Consider the following 22,405-nt stretch of genomic DNA (forward strand, 5'->3'; position numbering starts at 1 on the left):
TGTTTGCTTTATCTTAAAATACTCAGATTTTATAGTGTCTATAACTTTTGATTGATCATTTTCAGTAATGCTCCTTTGCTAATTTCTTTCCTCCTTTTGTTCTATTTGCCCTTTTTTCTTTATACATTAAAAAAGAAGAAAAAGAGGCCACCTGCCTCTCCCCAAAACAAAACAAAAAAAATGGTAACAACAAAATGAATTATATGAAATTATTAGTTTTTGTGAATAGTTTTTGAACCTCTGAAGAAATAAAAGTTAAGCTGGTGGCAAGAACCTTTCTTCTTGCCTTGGCTCTTTCATTTTTTTCCAAAGGCATTTTTGCTTTTTTTTTTTTTTTCCTGCTGAAAGCAATTTGAAGAATACACTTAAAACAAGCTCAGTTCCTGATTTTCAGCAAAATCTATCAGTCTATTTAATTTAATTGAAGTGGGTAAACAAACTCATGTGTTTTGAATAGAAGTATATTTTATTAGCTTAGAGTTATTTGATTGAGACTAATAGCCAACAGTGATTGCCTATTTGTGAAGCTCTTTTTAGTTATTTCTCATAGAATTATCCTGCTAAACCTCTGAGGTCATTACTATAATCTATATGAGAAAACTAAGATGTAGAAAAGTTAACATGCCTATGATGTGGTAGGATCTAAACCCAGACTCAGATCTGACTTAAGAGGTTGAGCTCTTACATGCCAATGCTGTGATATAATATCTTTCAAGGAAATCTTTGAGCCAACTGACACCTTTTGGAGCAGAAATATGTTCCCTACTCTGATTTCTGGACAAGCTTTTGGAATCTATTTAACCTTTAGCAATGGGTTTCAGAGAGGTACACATTTTTAAAAATTATATATTCATCCTTGTACTTAACTATTTCAACAAAGACAATAACCATTCCATGATGTTTATAGCTTCAGGGCTGAAGCCATCCATTTAGTTAAAATTAACCATAGAACTTGAGGATATTGTGCTAAATAAGCCAGACACAGAAAGACACATACTACATGATCGCACTTATATGTGGAATCTAAAATAGTCAAAGTCATAGAAACAGAGTAGGATGGTGGTTGCCAGGAGCAGAGGGTGAGGGAAATGAGGAGATGTTGGTCAAAAATTACAAAGATCCAGTTATGCCAGATGAATGGGTTCTGAAGATTTAATGTATAAAATGGTGACTACAATTAATAGTGGTGTATTGTAGGTTTGAAATTAGCTAACAAGGTAGATCTTGTGTTCTTTTCCACAAAAACGGAGAAAGAAGAAAGAAAATGGAAACTGTGAGGTGAGGGGTATGTTAACCTTGATTGTGATTATTTCACGGTGTATACATATGTCAAAACATCAAGTTGTACATCTTAAATATATATGATTCCTGTGTGTGTATACCTCAATAAAGCAGAGAAAATTCAGGAATAACATTGACTTTAGAAAAAAGTTCCTGATGGAAAACTATGTGAAGCAAGAAATGTACTGTATGATGCAATGAAAAGAACTTCAAGTGTACAGCCTAAGGCTCTCACTGAGGCATGGCCACTTACACAACTTTGGGCTAAGGAGCCTTAGTTTTTTCATCTATAAAATGGTGAGATTAATTCAAAGCCTTATTATAAGGATTAAATAAGATAACATGCAAAATGTCAGGCACAAAATGGAATAAGCATTCATATTCCTTATTTTCTGTTTCAAGTTGTAAACTCATGTGTTTCAAATGGAAGAGGATCCATAACTTTTATCATTTGGAATTTAATAAGGGTGACTTCTATTATCTTTTTTGTACTATATTCTCATTAAAATATGGATGCAGCTTTTTGATGTTCCATTGAATTTTCACAAGTGCTTACCCTGCCAAAAATAGCTTGTTTACATTATATTAATGTATAGATCTTAGTGATGTTAGAGGAAGGACAGTGATGAATAGTACTGTATTTGCTTCTACTGTCATTTAAAAATTAGTTTTTCATTTATGTTAAAGTTTAGATGTCTTGTTTAGATAGTGCTTTACTAGGCAGAGCTTATAATAAAACCCTTGAGTTGGGTATTCACATGATTTCATGATATCTTGTAGAATCATAAACAATTTTAATATAACTTTAGAAAATATAGTATTTAAAGAAAAAGATTAGAACCACAATGGGAGGTCCCACAGTCCTCCTGAAATTTTGTATGATACTGGAATGAAAATATTATGTTGTGTCAGCCATGCATTTTGAAACAGTTGTTTAGTAATAAGGTTTTGGATCTGATTTTTCTTTTGTCTTAATTTAGCATTTTTTTCTCTTCTGCCATAAAATGTTTTGGTTTAAATAAAATATGCTGGATGAGGTACATAAAAAGAGATTATCTTAGAGCTGCTCTGGGGGGATGGGAGACTATAATTCTCCAATATATTTTCTTCTAAAGGGGAATTGTTTTACTCAAAGCTTCAGAAACCAAGATAAATTAATCTGTTATAAAATTTACTATACTTGGTTATATATCATAATCATTTTCTCATATGTTTATGAAACTTGAGGGTTTTTTTCCATTTAGATATATGAAGTGAATTTTTATTATAAAATGAGACATTTAATTTATAGGAGTCAAGTATAGGGTTTAAATTTTCTCTGTGATAGAAGGCAAAGGGAGAAAGGCTCTGAACTCAGAGCCAGAGGCCTGCTTCCCAGTTCTGGCTCTTCCACCAGCTCATTTTATTAATCAAGTCACTCCACCCAATTGGTTTTCAGTGAGTCGCAAAGGTTGAACTAGGTTGGGTTTTTAATTTCTATGGCTTGAGGGCTACAGAGGTTGAAGAAATTGAGGAAGAGAAAGCGAAGGGGGCACTGCTCACAAATGTATAAAACACCCACTTTAACCTGGGCCCATATATTTTATATAGGAATTCTACATAAGATTTCATTTGAAACAAGAGTGCTGAATTTATCCTCAAAATAAATAATAAAAAAATATAAATCTGCTCTATTAGATTGATCTCCAGTTCCCCTACAGTTCTGAGATTTATGATACCTGTATTCCTTACCGTCATTACTAGGTACCACAGTGAGGGGCAGTCAGGCTTGTGAGTCAGACCTGTGTTCTAGCCCAAGTAGTGGCACTAGTTACTTGAGCAAGTGATAGCCTCTCAGTTTGACTAGCTGTTCTTTACAAAATCTTCTTGTTTTATAATCTGTGGTTCCAGGATACTATGGACCCGGGTTTTGTTTTTTTGTTTGTTTGTTTTTTGTAGTAGAACTACAAATATTAAAGTGGAACTTTTTTTAAACAAGGATAATTGGTAAAGTTCAGTATTGATAATAATACATGACTCCCATGGGCACCAAGGTTATCTGTAATCTTCATAGAAAATAAGAGCTAAGGCTGGGCACAGTGGCTCATGCCTGGAATCCCAGCACTTTGAGAAGCCAAGGTGTGTGGATCACTTGAGATCAGGAGTTCAAGACCAGCCTGGCTAACATGGTGAAACCCCGTCTCTACTGAAAATACAAAAAAATTATCTGGGCTCGGTGGTGTGTGCCTGTAAGTCCAGCTACTCGGGAGGCTGAGGCAGAATAGCTTGAACCTGGGAGGTAGAGGTTGCAGCGAGCCAGGATTGCGCCACCGCACTCCAGCCTGGGTGACGGAGCAAGACTCAGTCTCAAAGAAAAAAGAAAAGAATAGAAGAGCTGATTCAGCTTTCAATTTTTAGCTACTCGAATATGGAAGAATATTAGTATAGTTAATCTACAAATAGACTTGTATGTAAAGGTATTTTAAGTTTTAAAGTCCATTACATGTTTTGGGAAAGCAGATTTGTCTTTATGATGACTGCTTAAGTTTTATATGAAAATTAGTTTACACTTCCATAAACATAAGCTAAACACCTCAGGCAAAAGGTGGCTTGGAAATTCATAGAATAAGTGGTTCATGTATGAATCACTGAAGGAGATATGTACTCATTAACATTTCATGGTTCAAAATACCCTCAATTTCAAGGACTATTGCAGAGTGCATTGACTTATGTATTGTGACTACAAATTCTGTTAAAAGAAACAAATTAAATTTTATTACATTACACATAACGTTGCTATTAGGTGACAGTATTAAGTTTTTCCAAGTTTTTATTTTTATTTTTTCAATGAAGAGAATAATTGTCATTCCCATTTCCCACCTCCACCAACCAAATAATCTATCACTGGCTCTTCACAAAGTTATGACTTGGGAAAATGCTGAAGGAATAGTAATATAACATAAAATGGACTAGGCGTGGTGGCTCACACTTGTAATCCCAGCACTTTGAGAAGCCAAGGTGGGTGGATCATCTGAGGTCAGGAGTTCAAGACCAGCCTGAACAACATGGTGAAACCCCGTCTCTACAAAAATACAAAAATTAGCTGGGCATGATGGCTGGTTCCTGTAATCCCAGCTGCTCAGGAGGCTGAGGGGGGAGAATTGCTTGAACCTGGAAGGCGGAGGTTGCCTTGAGCCAAGATTGCGCCATTGCACTCCAGCCTGGGTGACAGAGCACGACTCCGTATCAGTTTTTTTAAAAAAAGGCAAGGCGATTCATTAAGTAAAAATGAACCTATAGCTGGAGCAGAGGTAAGTATTTAAGTATTCTCAGCAAATAGAGCGCCCGCCCCCCACCCCCGCCAAAATTTCCATAGAGAGTTCGGTCAGCATTTACATTTTCGGGGTAGAAGCAGAGGAAGAAATGTCCCAGATTTCCAAACCCGAACTTCCTGAAGGTTAGAATTCTTTTCCAGGCTGCTCTGATACTTAGGAGTAGGAAGGGTCATTTGCCTAGCCTAAGGTTTCTCAACTTCAGCACTGCTGGCATTAGGACTGGATAATTTTTTGTTGTGTGGGCTGTCCTGTGCATTGTAGGATATTTAGCAGCATCATTCGCCTCTACCCATTAGAGGGAATAACAACTCCTTCTAGGCATTGCCTAATATCCCCAGGAGGCAGAATAGCTCTCACTTGAGAACTCCTTCCTTAAAGCACTGGTTTGTATGCTTAGCTGCATTTCACCTTACTATTTGTGGAACAGAGAACCTGACTTCTATTTAAGTGTGTTTCATACCTCCTACTGAAGTGTGTTCCAGGTGACCAATTTATGATGAACTTTTATAACATGGCTCATTTATAAATGGGGAATATGTAGTTTGTCTGTGTTCCCACTCCAGATACAGTATACAGTAATGAGAGATTGAAGATGATATGCAGGAAAAACACAGTTGTAACTTGTCAAACGGACATTATAAATGAAGTTGTGTATCTCCTTTTTGCAGTGGTTTTTGTCTTTTGTTGTTTTCAAAATACCACTTCATTTATGTTTGGTGTCAATGATTATTGCATTTTAGTATCTTTTCATTAAGAAGGAACAATAAACTAGTAAATATTAGAATAAAAGAGCTCATATTGAATATTAGTTATTTAATTTTATAAAACCTATGTGATAACATGGCTGAGGTAAGCAAAAGTCTTTTTTTAATATTTGAAGAGATTTATTCTGAGTCAAATATGAGTGACCATGGCCTATGACACAGCCCTTAGGAGGTCCTGAGAACAATGTGCCCAGGGTGGTCAGGGTGCAGCTTGGTTTTATTTATTTTAGGGAGATGTGAGACTTCAGTCAAATACATTTAAGAAATACATTGGTTTGGTCAAGACGGGACAACTTGAAGCGGGGGCTTCTAGCTTACACGTAGATTTTTTTAAATTTTCTGGTGCAGAAATCTGAGTCCCAATAAAATGGTTCTGAATCTCAGAATTTTAGGCGAAGATAACATTGGACAGTTCTGGTTTGCAAAAATTCTTGCAGATCTTGTAAAGAACCTTGCCTGTGAGTCAGAAAGAAAATGGCCCTGGTTTGGACTCTTTCTCTAATTAGTTCTGTGACTTGGGGAAATCACTTCACCTCTCTTGGTTTATAGATTATCTGTCAAATCTAGAAGGATGGATTAGATAGCCTTCCAGAACTGTGCCAGCTATAATGTAGTGTCACATTTTTAAAAAAATGTTTGTAAACTTGTTTACAATCCCACCAACAGTGTAAAAGTGTTCCTATTTCTCCACATCCTCTCCAGCACCTGTTGTTTCCTGACTTTTTAATGATTGCCATTCTAACTGGTGTGAGATGGTATCTCATTGTGGTTTTGATTTGCATTTCTCTGATGGCCAGTGATGATGAGCATTTTTTCATGTGTCTGTTGGCTGTATGAATGTCTTCTTTTGAGAAATGTCTGTTCATATCCTTTGCCCACTTTTTGATGGGGTTGTTTGTTTTTTTCTTGTAAATTTATTTGAGTTCTTTGTAGGTTCTGGATATTAGCCCTTTGTCAGATGAGTAGATTGCAAAAATTTTCTCCCATTCTGTAGGTTGCCTGTTCACTCTGATGGTAGTTTCTTTTGCTGTGCAGAAGCTCTTTAGTTTAATGAGATCCCATTTGTCAATTTTGGCTTTTGCTGTCGTTGCTTTTGGTGTTTTAGACATGAAGTCTTTGCCCATGCCTATGTCCTGAATGGTACTACCTAGGTTTTCTTCTAGGGTTTTTATGGTATTAGGTCTAACCTTTAAGTCTCTAATCCATCTTGAATTAATTTTCGTATAAGGAGTAAGGAAAGGATCCAGTTTCAGCTTTCTACTTATGGCTAGCCAATTTTCCCAGCACCATTTATTAAATAGGGAATCCTTTCCCCATTTCTTGTTTTTCTCAGGTTTGTCAAAGATCAGATGGCTGTAGATGTGTGGTATTATTTCTGAGGACTCTGTTCTGTTCCATTGGTCTATATCTCTGTTTTGGTACCCGTACCATGCCGTTTTGGTTACTGTAGCCTTGTAGTATAGTTTGAAGTCAGGTAGCGTGATCAGTATGGCGATTCCTCAAGGATCTAGAACTAGATGTACCATATGACCCAGCCATCCCATTACTGGGTATATACCCAAAGGATTATAAATCATGCTGCTATAAAGACACATGCGCACGTATGTTTATTGCGGCACTATTCACAATAGCAAAGACTTGGAATCAACCCAGATGTCCATCAGTGACAGACTGGATTAAGAAAATGTGGCACATATACACCATGGAATACTATGCAGCCATAAAAAAGGATGAGTTTGTGTCCTTTGTAGGGACATGGATGCAGCTGGAAACCATCATTCTTAGCAAACTATCACAAGAACAGAAAACCAAACACTGCATGTTCTCACTCATAGGTGGGAACTGAACAATGAGATCACTTGGACTCGGGAAGGGGAACATCACACACCGGGGCCTATCATGGGGACGGGGGAGGGGGGAGGGATTGCATTGGGAGTTATACCTGATGTAAATGACGAGTTGATGGGTGCTGACGAGTTGATGGGGCAGCACACCAACATGGCACAAGTATACATATGTAACAAACCTGCACGTTATGCACATGTACCCTAGAACTTAAAGTATAATAATAATAATATAAAAAAATGTTTGTAAACTATGAAATTAAAATTATTTTTTTGAGTCGTAAATCTGTTAGAGAGTACTGAGACCTAAAGGAAGAAGATAGGCTTGAAGAGGAATAAAGTACAAATTTCATTCAAAGATGACTGAAAATAAACTGATCTATTAAATCAAGCTGTGTGTTATATAAAGAGGAAAGAAGTACCCATTCTGTGCCAAAAACTACTAGCCATAGACTATAAGAAGTAATTGTTGTGGGTAACCAGATTTGCTCTCAACAGCTGTGCAGGACGAATATTTTAAAAGTTAAAAAGCACAGATTGTGCCTCTGACAATACTGTAACTGAAAACCAAACTGTTGGTATCTTTTTTACCTTTTTTTGGCTTCTACTTTATATAGACAGATTAAAGACATCAAGTTATGAGTTATGTGAAAGAAATCTCATGGTTGGTCATCTCTATAAAACCATTTACTTGGATCTGGTTAGTTCAGTTCATGAATTCTTTAAACACAATAGATAGAGATAGATTTTCAAATAGCATTGCCATTTTATTATGTAAATCCAGATCACTCTCTCAGCAAATACAGTGTCCTATCTCTGTGTATTTTTTTAATAAAATACAGATTTTTAGATGTTCTCCAGCCAGTTCTGCAGCCAAGTGTGGAGAAAAATAGTATTTCATTCTCATTCCTGAAATAATTACTTCATCTCCTACAGTACCAAATATATTTTCATAGTTTTCAGTTAATATGCAGAGTTTCAAATGTTGTCATTTGTCTTAAAATAGCTACTTTTCACATTTAGCTATAATACTTGAAAATCATTCAGAACACTGACTAGAATAATAAAAAATAACTTCTTTCCTGAATATTTTTATATTTTTCTCACTGCATTTTAATTGCTTTGCTAAATTACAGATATAATATCTGATGCTTCTAACCATTTTGAGATTGATTGTTAATGAAAGGGATATAGGGAAAGGAAAACTCATCTGGAAGTTGATCTCTAAAAGGCAGTTATTTAATTATACCAGATATATTGTCAGATTTCTGCATTCTTTTCTTTCAGTGATGATAGGCCCCTCAGGATGATCATTAATTTTTGGCTATTGGCTTATTTCTTTAACATGCAGACTGAGACTTAAAGATTTAAACAGCAGTGTTAGAATGCAAAACCCAAAGATACTACTGTCTTAAAAGTATTAAGGCAAAGTCACAAAGCTTTCCCAAGCCTCAGTATTCTTTATATAAAGTGGAAATAATAGTTCTTATTTTTTTTTAAAGAATATTGTGGAGGATGTCTAAAATGAGAATTATGTTCATGCCCAATTTTAAAATCATTGCTAAATAATAGGATTTGACCAAATTATCTTGCCATCTTTGTTTCCATTAGGTAAAATTGCAGTAATTCGATCTATAAAAATTTAAAGACTAGAACTCAGTCTTTTCATTTACTTTTCTATGTTTTTAATAAGTTCAAAGGAAAGCAATATTTTTAGAAAGAAGATTCAAAGATAAGTAAGGAAGAGAAAAAAATAGGATTAATTTCCAAAATCATGCAAATTATTGTGCTCTGATAATTCAGTTGTAATTTAAACTGCCTACTTAGTGAAATCGATGCTTTCTTTTTCATAAACAAAACTGAGAGCTAATTTTTTCTCTCTTTCATAGGGCACATACTTCATAGCTGTGTTAATTCAAAAACACTAAAATAACAGGGTGGCAGCACTCAGTAAGAAACCAGTGTGGCTTTGGCTATATTTTGTTGCTTCTAAGTCCTTTTCAAATATTATAATTAACCATACTGTTTCTGCTATTTAATCTGCTTATCCTAATTTCCCTATGCTACTCCTTGAGCTGGTAGATATACCCACTCAGTAAGAAAGCAAATAAAATAGTTTGAGTCTTACTGTAGTGATCTCTCTATCTTGCATGAAGCTTTCTTTATATGTAAATTGTATTCCTCCCCTATTCCAAACCACTATTTTTTTCTGTCTCTAGATGTAAGGTTCTTAACAGTGTTGGAGATTTCATCAGATGGGGACAGACAGCTGGTGAACATTCTTTGGCTCTTCAACCGCTTTTCTTTATTCTACCGAAACCCTTTTCCATAATAAATACCTAGAAACATTTAGAAGCCCAAATATTCAAGAAAATCGTTATTATAATGCTTGCTTTTCTGTATGTTTTTACCGCATTGTGTCAAGCCATTTGATGAGATGATCTTGCTATTATTTGGAAATAGTTTCCTTTTCTAGAATAAAATGCAGTTCTAATCTTACCACTATAAACGACGTTTTTCTATTACCAAGGATCAAAAGAGTTTTTACTTTTTCTTTTCTTTCTTTCTTTTTTTTTTTTTCCTTCCCCTTGCCTCCCTCTGTTGTAAAAGTTGACATGTGTGAATTCTGGGGCAGCTTAAGAGAGATATTAAAATAGGGACCATAAAATTTTTTTTACTTAAGAAACTTGGAGCCATTTTGAACATGTAAAATCACTACTCTTTGCAAATAGGAGGAAGAAGGCACCTACGACCAAACTCTGGAGTTCCGTAGGGGAGGTGATGGCCAGCCAAGAAGATCCACTCGGCCAACTCAACAATTTTACCAGCCACCCCGGGCTCGGAACTAATACGAAAAGGTAAACTTAACATTGTGAAGTGGTTTTCATATAAAGAAAGATGCAATTCATGTTAAGCATATAAGTCCAATGAGTGATTTTTTTTTCTTTGAGACGAAGTTTCAGTCTTGTTGCCCAGGCTGGCGTGGGCAGTGGCGTGAGTGCAGTGGCATGATCTTGGTTCACTGCAACCTCTGCCTCCTGGGTTCAAGCGATTCTCCTGCCTCAGCTTCCTGAGTAACTGGGATTACAGGCATCCACCACCATGCCCAGCTTTTTTTTTTTTTTTTTTTTGGTATTTTTAGTAGAAATGGGGTTTCACCATGTTGGCCAGGCTGGTCTTGAACTCCTGACCTCAGGTGATCCACCTGCCTTGACCTCCCAAAGTGCTGGGATTACAGGAGTGAGCCACCATGCCTTTTAATGTGGCTACTAGAAAATTTTAAATTACATATGTCTTGTGATATTTCTGCTAGGCAGTACTGTCCTAGAATGTGATATGTCTTTAGCTTCCCCAGAGTTCCTTCACTGGTTAAAAATTAGTTCTGCCATCCTAAGTGAAGAATTTTTTTTCATCTGTTCTAACCCTCAGCTTCTCATATAACAGTAGTCTGCCTCGAGTGGAAGTCCAATGCTAATTGACTTCTGAATTACTATAGCAAGCCAACGTAGCACCTTTTTCTTTTTATCACTGGCTTTTTTTGTGTGCCTAATGCAAGGTCATCAAGTAAACAGTCCTGACCTACTGCCCATAGTGTCACAGAAGAGCTACTTCTTGACTCTAGATATTTTTCTTATGGCATGGAATAAGTGGTTTGTTATTTAGTGCCCATGTCTGTTTTTAAGCAGAAACAAAAGAATATGTAAGGACTTCAGCAACTTTGTGTTGTATAAGACAGAACAGGCCGGGCGCGGTGGCTCAAGCCTGTAATCCCAGCACTTTGGGAGGCCGAGACGGGCGGATCACGAGGTCAGGAGATCGAGACCATCCTGGCTAACCCAGTGAAACCCCATCTCTACTAAAAAATACAAAAAACTAGCCGGGCGAGGTGGTGGGCGCCTGTAGTCCCAGCTACTCGGGAGGCTGAGGCCGGAGAATGGCATAAACCCGGGAGGCGGAGCTTGCAGTGAGCTGAGATCCGGCCACTGCACTCCAGACTGGGCGACAGAGCGAGACTCCGTCTCAAAAAAAAAAAAAAAAAAAAAAAGACAGAATATACACTTATAAAATAAGCTCAGCGTGCTTATAATTAAATCACTTTTAAAGGTGAATAAAAACTGAGAATTTGCCATATATGACAAAACCACAGCATGAGTCTATCATACTGAACGGGAAAAACTGCAAGCCTTTCCTCTAAGATCTGGAACAAGACACGGATGTCCATTTTTACCACTTGTATTCAACATAGTTGAATAAAATAGAAGTACTAGCCAGAGCAGTTAAACAAAATAAAGAAAGAAAGAACATCCAAATTTGAAAGGAAGAGTCAAATTATTCTTGTTTGCAGAGGATATTATCTTATATTTAGAAAAACCTAGATTCTACCAAAAAAACTATTAAAACTCACAAATTCAGTAAAGTTGCAGGATACAAAATCAATATACAAAAATGCTACTATTTCTATATGTCAACCACAAACAATTATTTTTTCCCTCCTTTTTCTTCTTCTTCTTTTTTGAGACAGGGTCTGACTCTGTCACCTAGGCTGGAGTGCAGTGGCACCATCTCAACTCACTCCAGCCTCTGCCTTCTGGGCTCAAGACATCCTACCATCTCAGCCTCCCTAGTAGCTGGGACTACAGGTGCACACCACCATGCCTAGCTAATTTTTGTATTTTTTGTGGAGATGGGGTTTTGCCATGTTGCCCAGGTTGGTCTCAAACTCCTGAGCTCAAGCAATCTGCCTGCCTCAGCCTCCCAAAGTGCTGGGATTACAGGCATGAGACCCACTATGCCTGGCCTCAACAGCAAACAATCTGAAAAGGAAACCAAGAATGTAATCCCAAGTAAAATAGCTACAAATACAATAAAATATCTAGAAATAAACTTGACCAACGAAGTGAAAGATCTCTACAATGAAAACTGTAAAACACTGATAAAAGAAATTGAAGAGGACACACACAAAAAACTGAAAAGATACTCCATGTTCATGGATTAGAAGAATCAATATTGTTAAAATGACAGTACTACCCAAAGCAATCTACAGATTTAATGAAATCTCTATTAAAATACCAAGGACATCCTTCACATAAATAGAAAAAATAATTCTAAAATCTATACGGAACCACAAAAGTCCCAGAAAAGCAAAAGCTATCCTGAGCAAAAAGAAGAAAGCTGGAGGCATCAGACTACCTAACTTCAGATTATACTACAAAGCCATAGTAAACAAAACAGCACAGTACTGACATAAAAACAAACAGACCAATGGAACAGAATGGAAAACCCAGAAATGAAGCTCTATATTTACAGTCAACTTTTTTTTACATAGATGCCAAAAACATACATTGGGAGGGATGATAGTCTCTCCAATAAATGATCCTGGGAAAACTGGATATCTGTATGTGGAAGAATAAACTAGATCCCTACTCTCATCATAAGCAAAAATCAAAATTGATTAAAGACTTAAATCTAAGACATGAAACTATGACACTGGTGGAAGAAAACACTGGAGACAGACACTCTAGGACATTGGTCTGGGCAAAAACTTTTTGAGAAGACCTCAAAAGCACAGACAGCCAAAGCAAAAATGAACAAATGGAATAACATCAAGTTAAAAAGATCCTGCACAGCAAAGGAAATAGTCAACAAAGTGAAGAGACAACCCACAGAATGGGAGAAGATATTTTCAAAGTGTCCATCTGACAAAGGCTTAATAACCAGAATATATAAGCTCAAACAACTCATGAAAAAAAAAAAATCTGATTTTTAAAATGGTCAAAAGCTTGAATAGGCATTTCTCAATAGAAGACATACAAATGACCAACAGGTATATGAAAAAGTACTCACCATCCTTAATCATCAAAGAAATGCAAATCAAATACAGTGAGATATCACCTTACCTCAGTTAAAATGACTTTTATCCAAAAGAAAGGCAATAATGAATGCTAGCAAGGATGTGGAGAAAGGAGAACCCTTGTACGTTGTTGGTGGAGATGTAAATTAGCACAGCCACTATGGAGAACAGTAAGGTGGTTCCTAAAAAAACTGAAAATAGAACCACCATATGATCCAGCAATCCCACTACTGTGTATTTATCCAAAGGAAAGGAAATCAGGGTATTTTATTTCTTTTTAGTTATTTAAAACAAGGTTTTAAATTGTGGCCCAAGATTGTCAGTGCCCTCATTGCTATAAGGCAGCCATTGTTTAACAATGGACTCAATTTCTTCAGGGCTGTTGAAGGCAGGTAGGATCTAGCAGAGCTAGAAGTAGAGAGGCGGCAGTGAACATGAATGAGGGTGCAACCAGATGAGGGGAACTCTTAGTCCCCTTGACCCTTCTTTAGTTTCTTTCATATATTTTATATACTAGGGTTCCATGGGAAATTTCCTTCGAAAAAGAATATATTGCTTAAAAGTAAATTGTAAACTATAACTGTAGGGTAACTATAGCTTATCCATATCAAATAACAATGCACACGGTTCCTAATCAACTTAAACATCACAATCTTAGTGGTTTTCTGTGTTCCCTGAGTTAAAACTTCCACCTTGACTAAATGCTTGCTTTGGATTGTACTGTTAACATAGGAAATATATGATGCAGATATTTTGGATTTCTGACATTGATTAAAAAAAAAAACTGGTGGACCACGCCATGATGGTATCATTTTAAAACTCTCACTACAAAATTCACCCTAAAAAATAAGACACGTGATCTTGTTTGAAGAAAATTTTACTTAGTTCTGCATTTTAATTCAAGCATATGTTATGAAAGACTATGAAGTAGAATGAAATACCTCTTTGACCTACCATCTTTGGATGGGAGGTTCAAAAATAACGTTCTGCTCTTGTTACATGATGGAATATATTCTTGAGACAAAAGATGTTTGTCTCCTCATTCCTGGTTTTTATTAACTTAAACACTAAAAAGAAGATAAACATTGTAGCCAGCCATTTACTTCCAGCAAATATAAGCATGAATTCTAATATAGGCTGAAATTTTTCTAAGGTTTTGTTATCTGAAATTATCAAGGTAGTGAAAAACACTTAAGGTGCTTTCTATTATCAATTTTAAAAAACATAATTTCATAGTCATAAGTTTTCTTATGTTTTGAGTACTAGGTGATGAATGACACATGGTAACTGTTCAGTAAGTATTTATTAAATCAGTATGTTTTGATAAAGTTTTAGATATGTAATTTGCACATTCTTTGATTATCCTAAAACTTTTTTTCAAGGCCCCCACAGACCCCCTTCCCCCCAACCCTCCACACACACGAACTTCATTGTGGTGAGAGAATTGGATTCCCCTTGAGCCTGATACTAAGGACAGCTTCAGTGACTAACAGAGCAGGAGATATCTAGGAATCAGGGCTAGGTGAGAGGCAGTCTCAGGGAGCATGTGGAAAAATAGACCCAAGTCTGAGAAAAAGTGGTGACAAGTCAGATCTGAGACTTTAGGGGAGATAGAGCCCAAAACTCCAAACTTCTAGTTCCTGGACACTGTCATAACTGTTCAGACAGCTTGGAAATATGAGCAGATATAAAATAGAGAAATTATACACAGTTCTTTAGTCCAACCAAAACTCTGTGGTTTGGAGAGGTTTCTGACATGAGTGGAGTCCTAGGAACTAGATACTAATTAGTAGGAGCAGCCCTTAAACATGAAGTTTAAGCTTCACATTCCTGGTGGGGTGGAGTCCTCTGAAGATACTGTATAGGCAGAGGAAAGTTTAAATGAGGGAAGCAGAGTCCATAGCAAGTGGCTCTTAGTGGCTACAATAAAGAATATGAACCAAAACAATGGGTATTAAAAATATTTTTCGGTGATGAAAACAGCATGGCTTCAGATATATAAGAGTTTGAGGGCCGGGCGCGGTGGCTCACGCCTGTAATCCCAGCACTTTGGGAGGCCGAGGCGGGCGGATCACAAGGTCAGGAGATCGAGACCATGGTGAAACCCCGTCTCTACTAAAAATAGAAAAAATTAGCCGGGCGCAGTGGCGGGCGCCTGTAGTCCCAGCTACTCGGGAGGCTGAGGCAGGAGAATGGCGTGAACCCGGGAGGCGGAGCTTGCAGTGAGCCGAGATTGCGCCACTGCACTCCAGCCTGGGCGACAGAGCAAGACTGCGTCTCAAAAAAAAAAAAAAAAAGTTTGAATTTGTTGTGTTTGATGCTGTCATGAACTTTTGATTAAGAGAGTGATATGATCAAAATTAAGCTTAGGAAATATTGCAGCTGGATGTAGGATGGATTATAGCAACAGGAGGGAAAGAACCTAAGAAGCTATTGCACTGGTCCACTCAAACCTTGGTTAGAGTTGCATGACCTGCTGTGAAGAGAGAGATGGCAGAGACCTGTGTAGGAAGCCTTTGTAAGACAGATCAGCAGGAAGCTCCTGCTGCCATGGAGGTCAAGGCTCAATGTGTAAAGCAGTTAAATAAACGCTGACTCACTTGGAACTTCTAGTTTCTTCTTTGTTTGATGAAAGAATGGTATTCACAGTTTCACATGTTAGAAACTTTAAAACCAATAGCCAAGCATAGACTACTACATAGGTACTGTAAGCTTATTTTCAAAGTCCTGGTTTTTAACACCATTTTTAACTACTAAAAGATGTATTTTTAAATGTTGCAATTTTTTTGACAATCTGGTCCAGCATCAATGTCAGGAAAATGATCAATATAAAGGTAACTGTTACAGAATTCCATCATGCCAGCAGAACAGGCAGCAGGTGAGGATTATAGTACCCAACGGTCTTTATTTTCTAAGCAGGAGACTGTTTACTTCCCAAGACTTATGAGCTGTTTGTATGCAGCTGCAGGAACTCCACTAGTCCCTGCCCAACCACGCTGTCATGCATGAGGCTAAAATAGGCCCGGAGCAAACATATCTTCTCTGCCATTTATCTTAGCTCTTTCTCTTGTCACCACCCAAAGTGGTTTTAACTAGAGTGGTGCCTAATAAATGTGGGGAGCAGGCAGGGGGAGGTGACAGACCAAACTAAATCACCTGTGTGGAGCAACTCAATTCAGAGGTGTTCACAGAAGAACTGGAGGTGGTTAGGATAGGGAAAGACGTGGCTCATTGGCAGACTGCATCAGTTTTCGGGAATCCTCTGTTACAAACAGTTCAATTAATCCAAATTCCTGAAATCAACATACCAGCAATAAATGGTATAACAGTGGCAGAAATGTACTTTAACAAATTCTAAAAGAAAAATTTATTTTCAAAAAAATTTCACTTTTTTCTTTCATATTGCTTTATAAAGATTATGGTTACAAATTAGCAATATCCAAAATTTATTCTAGTCAAGATCTATTTACATTTATACAAACACTTCACATTTACAGATAAGTTTCAGAAGAAATGTATCTTGACAAAGTATGGAAAAGTCAATTTGAGGCTTCAATTTCATTTTCTTCCTTTCTTTTTAAAGGAAACTCTTTGTGAAGAAACAAGCCGGTGATTAAAACATCCTGGTGGAAACGTGTTGACCTTCCACTTTCTCTTCAGAATAAGTAGCAGCTGTGGTGGATATTATTATTTGAAGAAAGAAAAAGCAGATTTTAGGGTGGAAAAAACATTCAACTCACACAAAGAATGGGAAAAAATACTGAGTTAAATAAAGCAAATACCTTTTACAAGTGAAAGGAAGAATTTTTCTTCTGCCATCAATAAAACCCATTGTGCTATTATTGTTTTACTGTGTGTTTTATTTGCCTGATGTTATCTTTCTTGTTCATCTGGTATTAACCCCATATTAATTGCCTTCTATAGGATAGCAATTACAGCATACTGAAGCCTCCCCCTATAATTACAGAATAAACTGACACAGCTTGCCGCATTTCTTAAAAAAACAACCTGAAGCCAAATAGTAGTTCTTAGTATGGTAATAGCTGCACAGCAAAAAGTATTTAAAACTTGAATATGTTGTTTATAACACTCTGGTAGCTTTTCCAAGTGTAATTCAATTTTAAAAAACAGGTATTCCCTTCCTCCTAAAATGTGCAGTGGATCTTTCAGGATGCATCTGGTTACAAGTATCAGAAAACCCATCTCAAACCAGCTTAGACATTAAAGGGAATTCATTGGCTCACTTCACTGTCAGAAGCATAGTAGGTTTCAGGATTGGTCTAATTCAGTGACTCGGAGATGTCATGAAAGACTGATTCTTTGCATCTCTCATTCCTGCTTTCTCTGAACCAGCTTCATTCTACAGCAGACTACCTACCCCATGTGGCCACAAGATGGCTTCCAGCAACTCCCAGAGCTATTAAGCCTAGGGGTGGGGCTGGGGCTGCTTCCAGAAATGCACTCAGAAGAGAACAACTTTTCTCCTTAGGTCGCATTTAACTCTTTGGGGCTACTTTTCTCTCTGTGAACCAGTAACTGCAGCAGGGTCTGGAGATTACCTTAGGCCTAATCGATGTGCCCCAGGCTTAGAAATGGGGCTGGATTGGAGGCAGAGGATATGCATCTGAAAGTCAAGATACCTGCCAAGAGGAGGGGGAGAAGGTGTTGGTGATACAACCAGCATGTCCAGTACAGTAAACCAATTGTCAGAGCTACAAACTCTTCATTTAATAGTCTTCCTATAGTCTCAGCCTTGTGAAGCCAGAAGTGAACAATTAAATAGGAGAAAGAAGGGAGGCAGGGGAGGAAGGGAGAAAGACAAGCCAGAGTGAACGATTAAAAACAGAAGAAGGGAGCAGGTAGGGAGGGAGGAGGAAGAGAGAGGGAACACTGGGCAAAATAATTGATAAAATGTGCTTTAAAGGAGAGGTCCTCAGGCATTCCCTCAGGGCCTATTACGTAAATTGTCATTATTAGTCCACAGTTGTTAATAGTTGGGTCTAGCAGTGGTGGTTTGTTTTTTGTTTGTTTGTTTTTGTCAGGCCTCCCATGCTGTGTATCATAATTAACTAGAAGTGGGTGGGTCTGGGCATTGCTATTTTTTTAAGATCTCCAAATGATTCTAATGTGTGTCCTAGGTTGAGAACCAGAGGAAGGCCCATGGCAGTTTTGATGAGTTTGACAGCTGATAATAAGGGAAGAGGAAGCAGAACTGAAACGAGTCCTGAGGGTAAAGTGTGGGCTGTTGGCACTGATTTGTTAGATGGGGACAATAATACCTAATACAGCATTAAGCCTAAAATGGACGCTCAATAGATACTAGTGTTGGTTAGGAGTCATTACTCAACCGTCCTTAAGAACAGTTCCATATGGTAATATCTTTATACAAAATGATATATATCGATATCTAGATCATATATATTAAAATGACATATGGGTCATATATATTATCTAGATATCTATAGATTTATCTATAAATTTGACCTGAAGACATCAAGAAAAGTTTAAACTGTACAGTAGTGAAGTGGAAAGTAAGAGAAGCCCACCCGTCTGTTCTGATTGCCGGCGGCAACTGGGCACTAAAGGATGAGGAGTTCATTTCTGCCAGAGCAAGATATAGCTGGCTAAATATATCAAAAACTAAGTTTCACTGTGGCTTTCTATTATTAAGGGCAGCTGCAGGCCTAGATGCAGATGGTGTATGTAATAATAAAATAATTGTTAGTACCTGCCAAGGTTTTACTATGTGCGCAGCACTGTACTAAAACATTTACCAGTCATTATTTCTTATGATCTTCACACAGCTCTGTAAGGTAGGCATCACCGTCTCCTTTCTACAACCAAAGTAGCTGATGTCCTTCAGAAAGGTTGATCACTTTGTTCACAAAGTGGAAGTCTCCTGTTCACTGAAGAGTATGTAGTTTACTTGACCCTCCAGGCTTAGGCCATAAACAACACTCCAGCCTCATGTGGTTCTCTATTTCTATATAGTTACATCTCTCTGTCATGCACCTTTCTTTTTAGCTCGTAGCTAAAATCATGACTAAGCCCGTGCCTAGTTCAGCTGATCGCAAGGAATAAGCATGGGAATAAAGAAAACATGACCGGCAGTGTCAGAGTTATGCTCCCACGGTGACTGGGCCACAGTGGCCATCAGTCTTGCCAATATGGACCCTTGACTAGCTTAACACACACAGGAAAACAAAATCTAGTTCTGTGTGTGAGCGACAGAATGTCAGTGCGTGGCCTGGAGAACCTTTACTAGGCCCTGCCTGTTGTCCCTTTCTGGGATGGATAGATCTATTTTATGCCATTTTTCAAAAGTAAAAAGTGTTGGGATGTCTATCGTTCTTCCCTGTCTCCCATTCCAGTAACACTTCTAGAGGTAAAATACTGAAGATAAGAATATTCATGAAGACAATATGTTTACATGAAGAAAAAGACAAGGCCACAGATATTTAAAAAAAAAAATGGCTTTGTATAAATAGGAAAGAGAGTAGGACTAGCTCAATTTCTTTCTTAACTACAAAAGGGAAACCTTGAGTTTTGTGTCCTAGAGCTTACATATGATGGGAGAGAGAAAGTTCTGTTAAGAGAGCTAGATGGATCTGCCCCTCAGCCAAAGGAATAGATTCCTCATATGCGGGACAGGTTTTCCTCCTGGGGTAGAGGTGGACTTGGGAGCCTCTGCTGCTCATTGCCTGATTGATAGCAGCAGGTAGCAGTGCAGACCTGGCTCTGGAGAAATGACAGGAGGTACTGTGCCCACCCCGTCAGGAGATCCAGCACTAGGAAAAAGGCAGGCCTGTCTGGAACTAAGGCAGTTGCACCTCAAGGTGGGCCTGGTTTCAGAGTGCAGCCTTGGTGGGGTCACCCACAAGAGCTCATCCTCCAGGCTTGCTTTCCATTGCCTGGTTTGTCAGCCAGTGTGGAAGGAGGGCCTTGTATGTGACTTAAATAGGGTCACAATCCACTGCTTTGGTCAAAGAGGCTGGTGCAAGGGGTATTTGGGCCCCCATTCTAGAAGCAAAGCTAATGCTTAAGCATTTCAAAATCTGAAATGACAAGGTTGATAAAGAGAAGCATTTGTCAGATATTTGTTTTCCTCTCAGCCTTTGAGAATACAGGTGTGAAACACACTAGTAGCACAGTGCCTACTATGAAAAACATGTGATCTTCCTGGGCTAGAGAAAAGTGAAACACAGAGAAAAGCTATGGTTGTTACTTGGAGAACAGGGCCTTAGAGAGATACTCATTATAAATATCAGATTCTGCTCACAAGAGGATGGAACTGTTTCTCTTGACCCAGTGGTGCCAGGAACCTAATAGTCAAAGGGGAAATGCAAAGTAATTAAGGAATACCAAAGAAAAGAAAGGCTTTTCGGGAAATACCTGAAAACAGAGAGGAGTCTTTTACATCTCAGTTTCCAAAAGAGGACTCCCACTCCTACTCAGGATGTGGAAGTCTTAATGGTAGAACCTGTTAAGAGCTCTCTCCTGAGTTTTAATTCACTGGAGGTGGTCTCTGGACAGCAGTGTGGATTTTACTGGCATCCTGTGACTCTTTTCTCTATTTCTTGCTGATTTTCCCATCTGCTTCTTTCTAAGTAACACAGCCTTTATTGACCGTGGGTAGATCAACAATGTAAGTCAAAATCTCAAAACACTGCCTGCTGAATTGTCTGGTGCACATTATATAATCCAAGGTAGTGAACATTATGACTTGAGAAAATCATGATGACCTGATATTTAGTTTCACTTTGGGATGGTCTTAATTGAAGTAATATACTAATTCAATTCAGGGCCTGCTGAGGCTAACCTCGAGAGACAGTTATAAAAGGTTGTGAGAGGCTAGCTGCCCATTTCATAAGGCTAGTTCTTTAAAAAATAGTAAATTATAGAAGAGCTATAGTAAGGAAAAATGCCCCTATGAAAGGGTAGGCAGAACTTTCAAAAATACCTGTTTTTATGTCAGTGAGTTTAACAGTGTACAGAAATATTCGTAATTATCACAGGCTGTTAAATGTTTTGAGGTTTATAGGAAAAGAACAACATTTAGAGGAAAGTGGTGACATTCTAACTTCTGGTAGCAAGGTCTTACTCTTTCACCACTGAAGAAAGGCAATTTTGTTAAAGTTCAGGAATTCACAGGACTTCTGCTTTTGGTTAGGGTAGAGCATCAGGGGATGGATTTACCTTCTTGGCTGAAACAACTGAACAAATAAAATATACAAGATGTTGGCACTCCAGACATTGGACACCAGGCCAGAAAGTGTAGTCACCTGTTATACTCAGACCGTTTGTTCCCCAAAGAAGACCACCAGAGTCCAGAGTCAAAGCCAAACGGCAAGGATCTTTTACTGCAAGTTCGAACTTGGTCCCTCCATTCCACAGCATACAAGAGGGCCTCAAACAATGCGAGTGCTTGCTTTTTATAGCCCGATGTAAATAGGATACATAAAGTTACAGAGGAACAAGGGAATTCTTTTGGTTACAGCATTACATTTGGTTTACATTTTAAGTTATACATTTAGCAGTTTTCTATTGGTTCCTGCGCTTTCAGTAAAACCACAAACGGCTGTGTCCTTATCGGGGACTTTCCAGGTGGTGTTTGTACTGGGCTCAGGAAGTTGAGAGATATATGGTGGGATGTGTTTGTACTGGGCCTGTTTGTTGAGCCCGGGGCTGAGGAATGTGCCTGATTTCTTTTATTCCCCCCTTTTCTCAGGTACCTCTAGAGCCAATCTTGGGTCTTATAAGTCTGATTCTGTTTCAGCGTTTACAGGTTGGTATTGTGCTCTGAGGACCATGAGCTGTACGGTGTCAAACCTTTCCCTGACAAACTGTAAAATTCTGTTAACAACACAAGGTCCTACGGTAAACAGAAATAGTAGACTTAGCAGGGGTCCAAGGAAGGGGGCTAACAGGGAAAACATAGAGGAATTCCACCATTGGTCTGCAGCTGAAGCAAACTGCTGTGTTTTTACTTCTGTGCTTAACTTACGTAACTGTTGGACCTGGTTCTCTACAAGCCCTGACTCATTTATGTAGAAACAACAGTCTTCCTTTAGAAACATACATGTACCACCTTTTTCAGCAGTGAGTAGGTCTAGGGCCCTCGGGTTCTGCAAGGTTACCTGAGCTAGGGACGTGAGCTGTCGCTGAAGGGAGGCAAGGGACTCAGCTGACTCCTTCATAGCAACGGCAAATTGTTGGTATAACTTGTTGCTTTCTATGAGGGTGTGACCTAGGGCTCCCCCCGCCAGTCTGGCCGCAATGAGGGATGAGGTGAGGGAGATTCCCGCAATGAGGGGGAGAAATATGGCTTGTGCAGGTCTCGGTCTAGGGACT

The 22,405-nt window shown here is 38.3% G+C and overlaps 1 protein-coding gene across 3 annotated transcripts in view; it reads left to right on the forward strand.

Annotated features, from left to right (window-relative positions):
• The window catches only part of TDRD3 (tudor domain containing 3), a 201,819-nt gene extending 184,918 nt beyond the window's left edge, over window positions 1-16,901 (forward strand). For all 3 annotated transcript variants that reach the window (XM_025364720.1, XM_025364719.1, XM_025364721.1), the window contains exons 13-14: window positions 9,936-10,061; window positions 16,638-16,901. In XM_025364720.1, coding sequence (XP_025220505.1) covers window positions 9,936-10,052 — 117 coding nt within the window. In that variant the 3' untranslated portion in view covers window positions 10,053-10,061; window positions 16,638-16,901. The remainder of the gene's footprint in view (window positions 1-9,935; window positions 10,062-16,637) is intronic.
• Window positions 16,902-22,405: the final 5,504 nt, after the last annotated feature.

Source organism: Theropithecus gelada, chromosome 17, assembly GCF_003255815.1.
Source record: "Theropithecus gelada isolate Dixy chromosome 17, Tgel_1.0, whole genome shotgun sequence".
Lineage (NCBI taxonomy): Eukaryota > Metazoa > Chordata > Mammalia > Primates > Cercopithecidae > Theropithecus > Theropithecus gelada.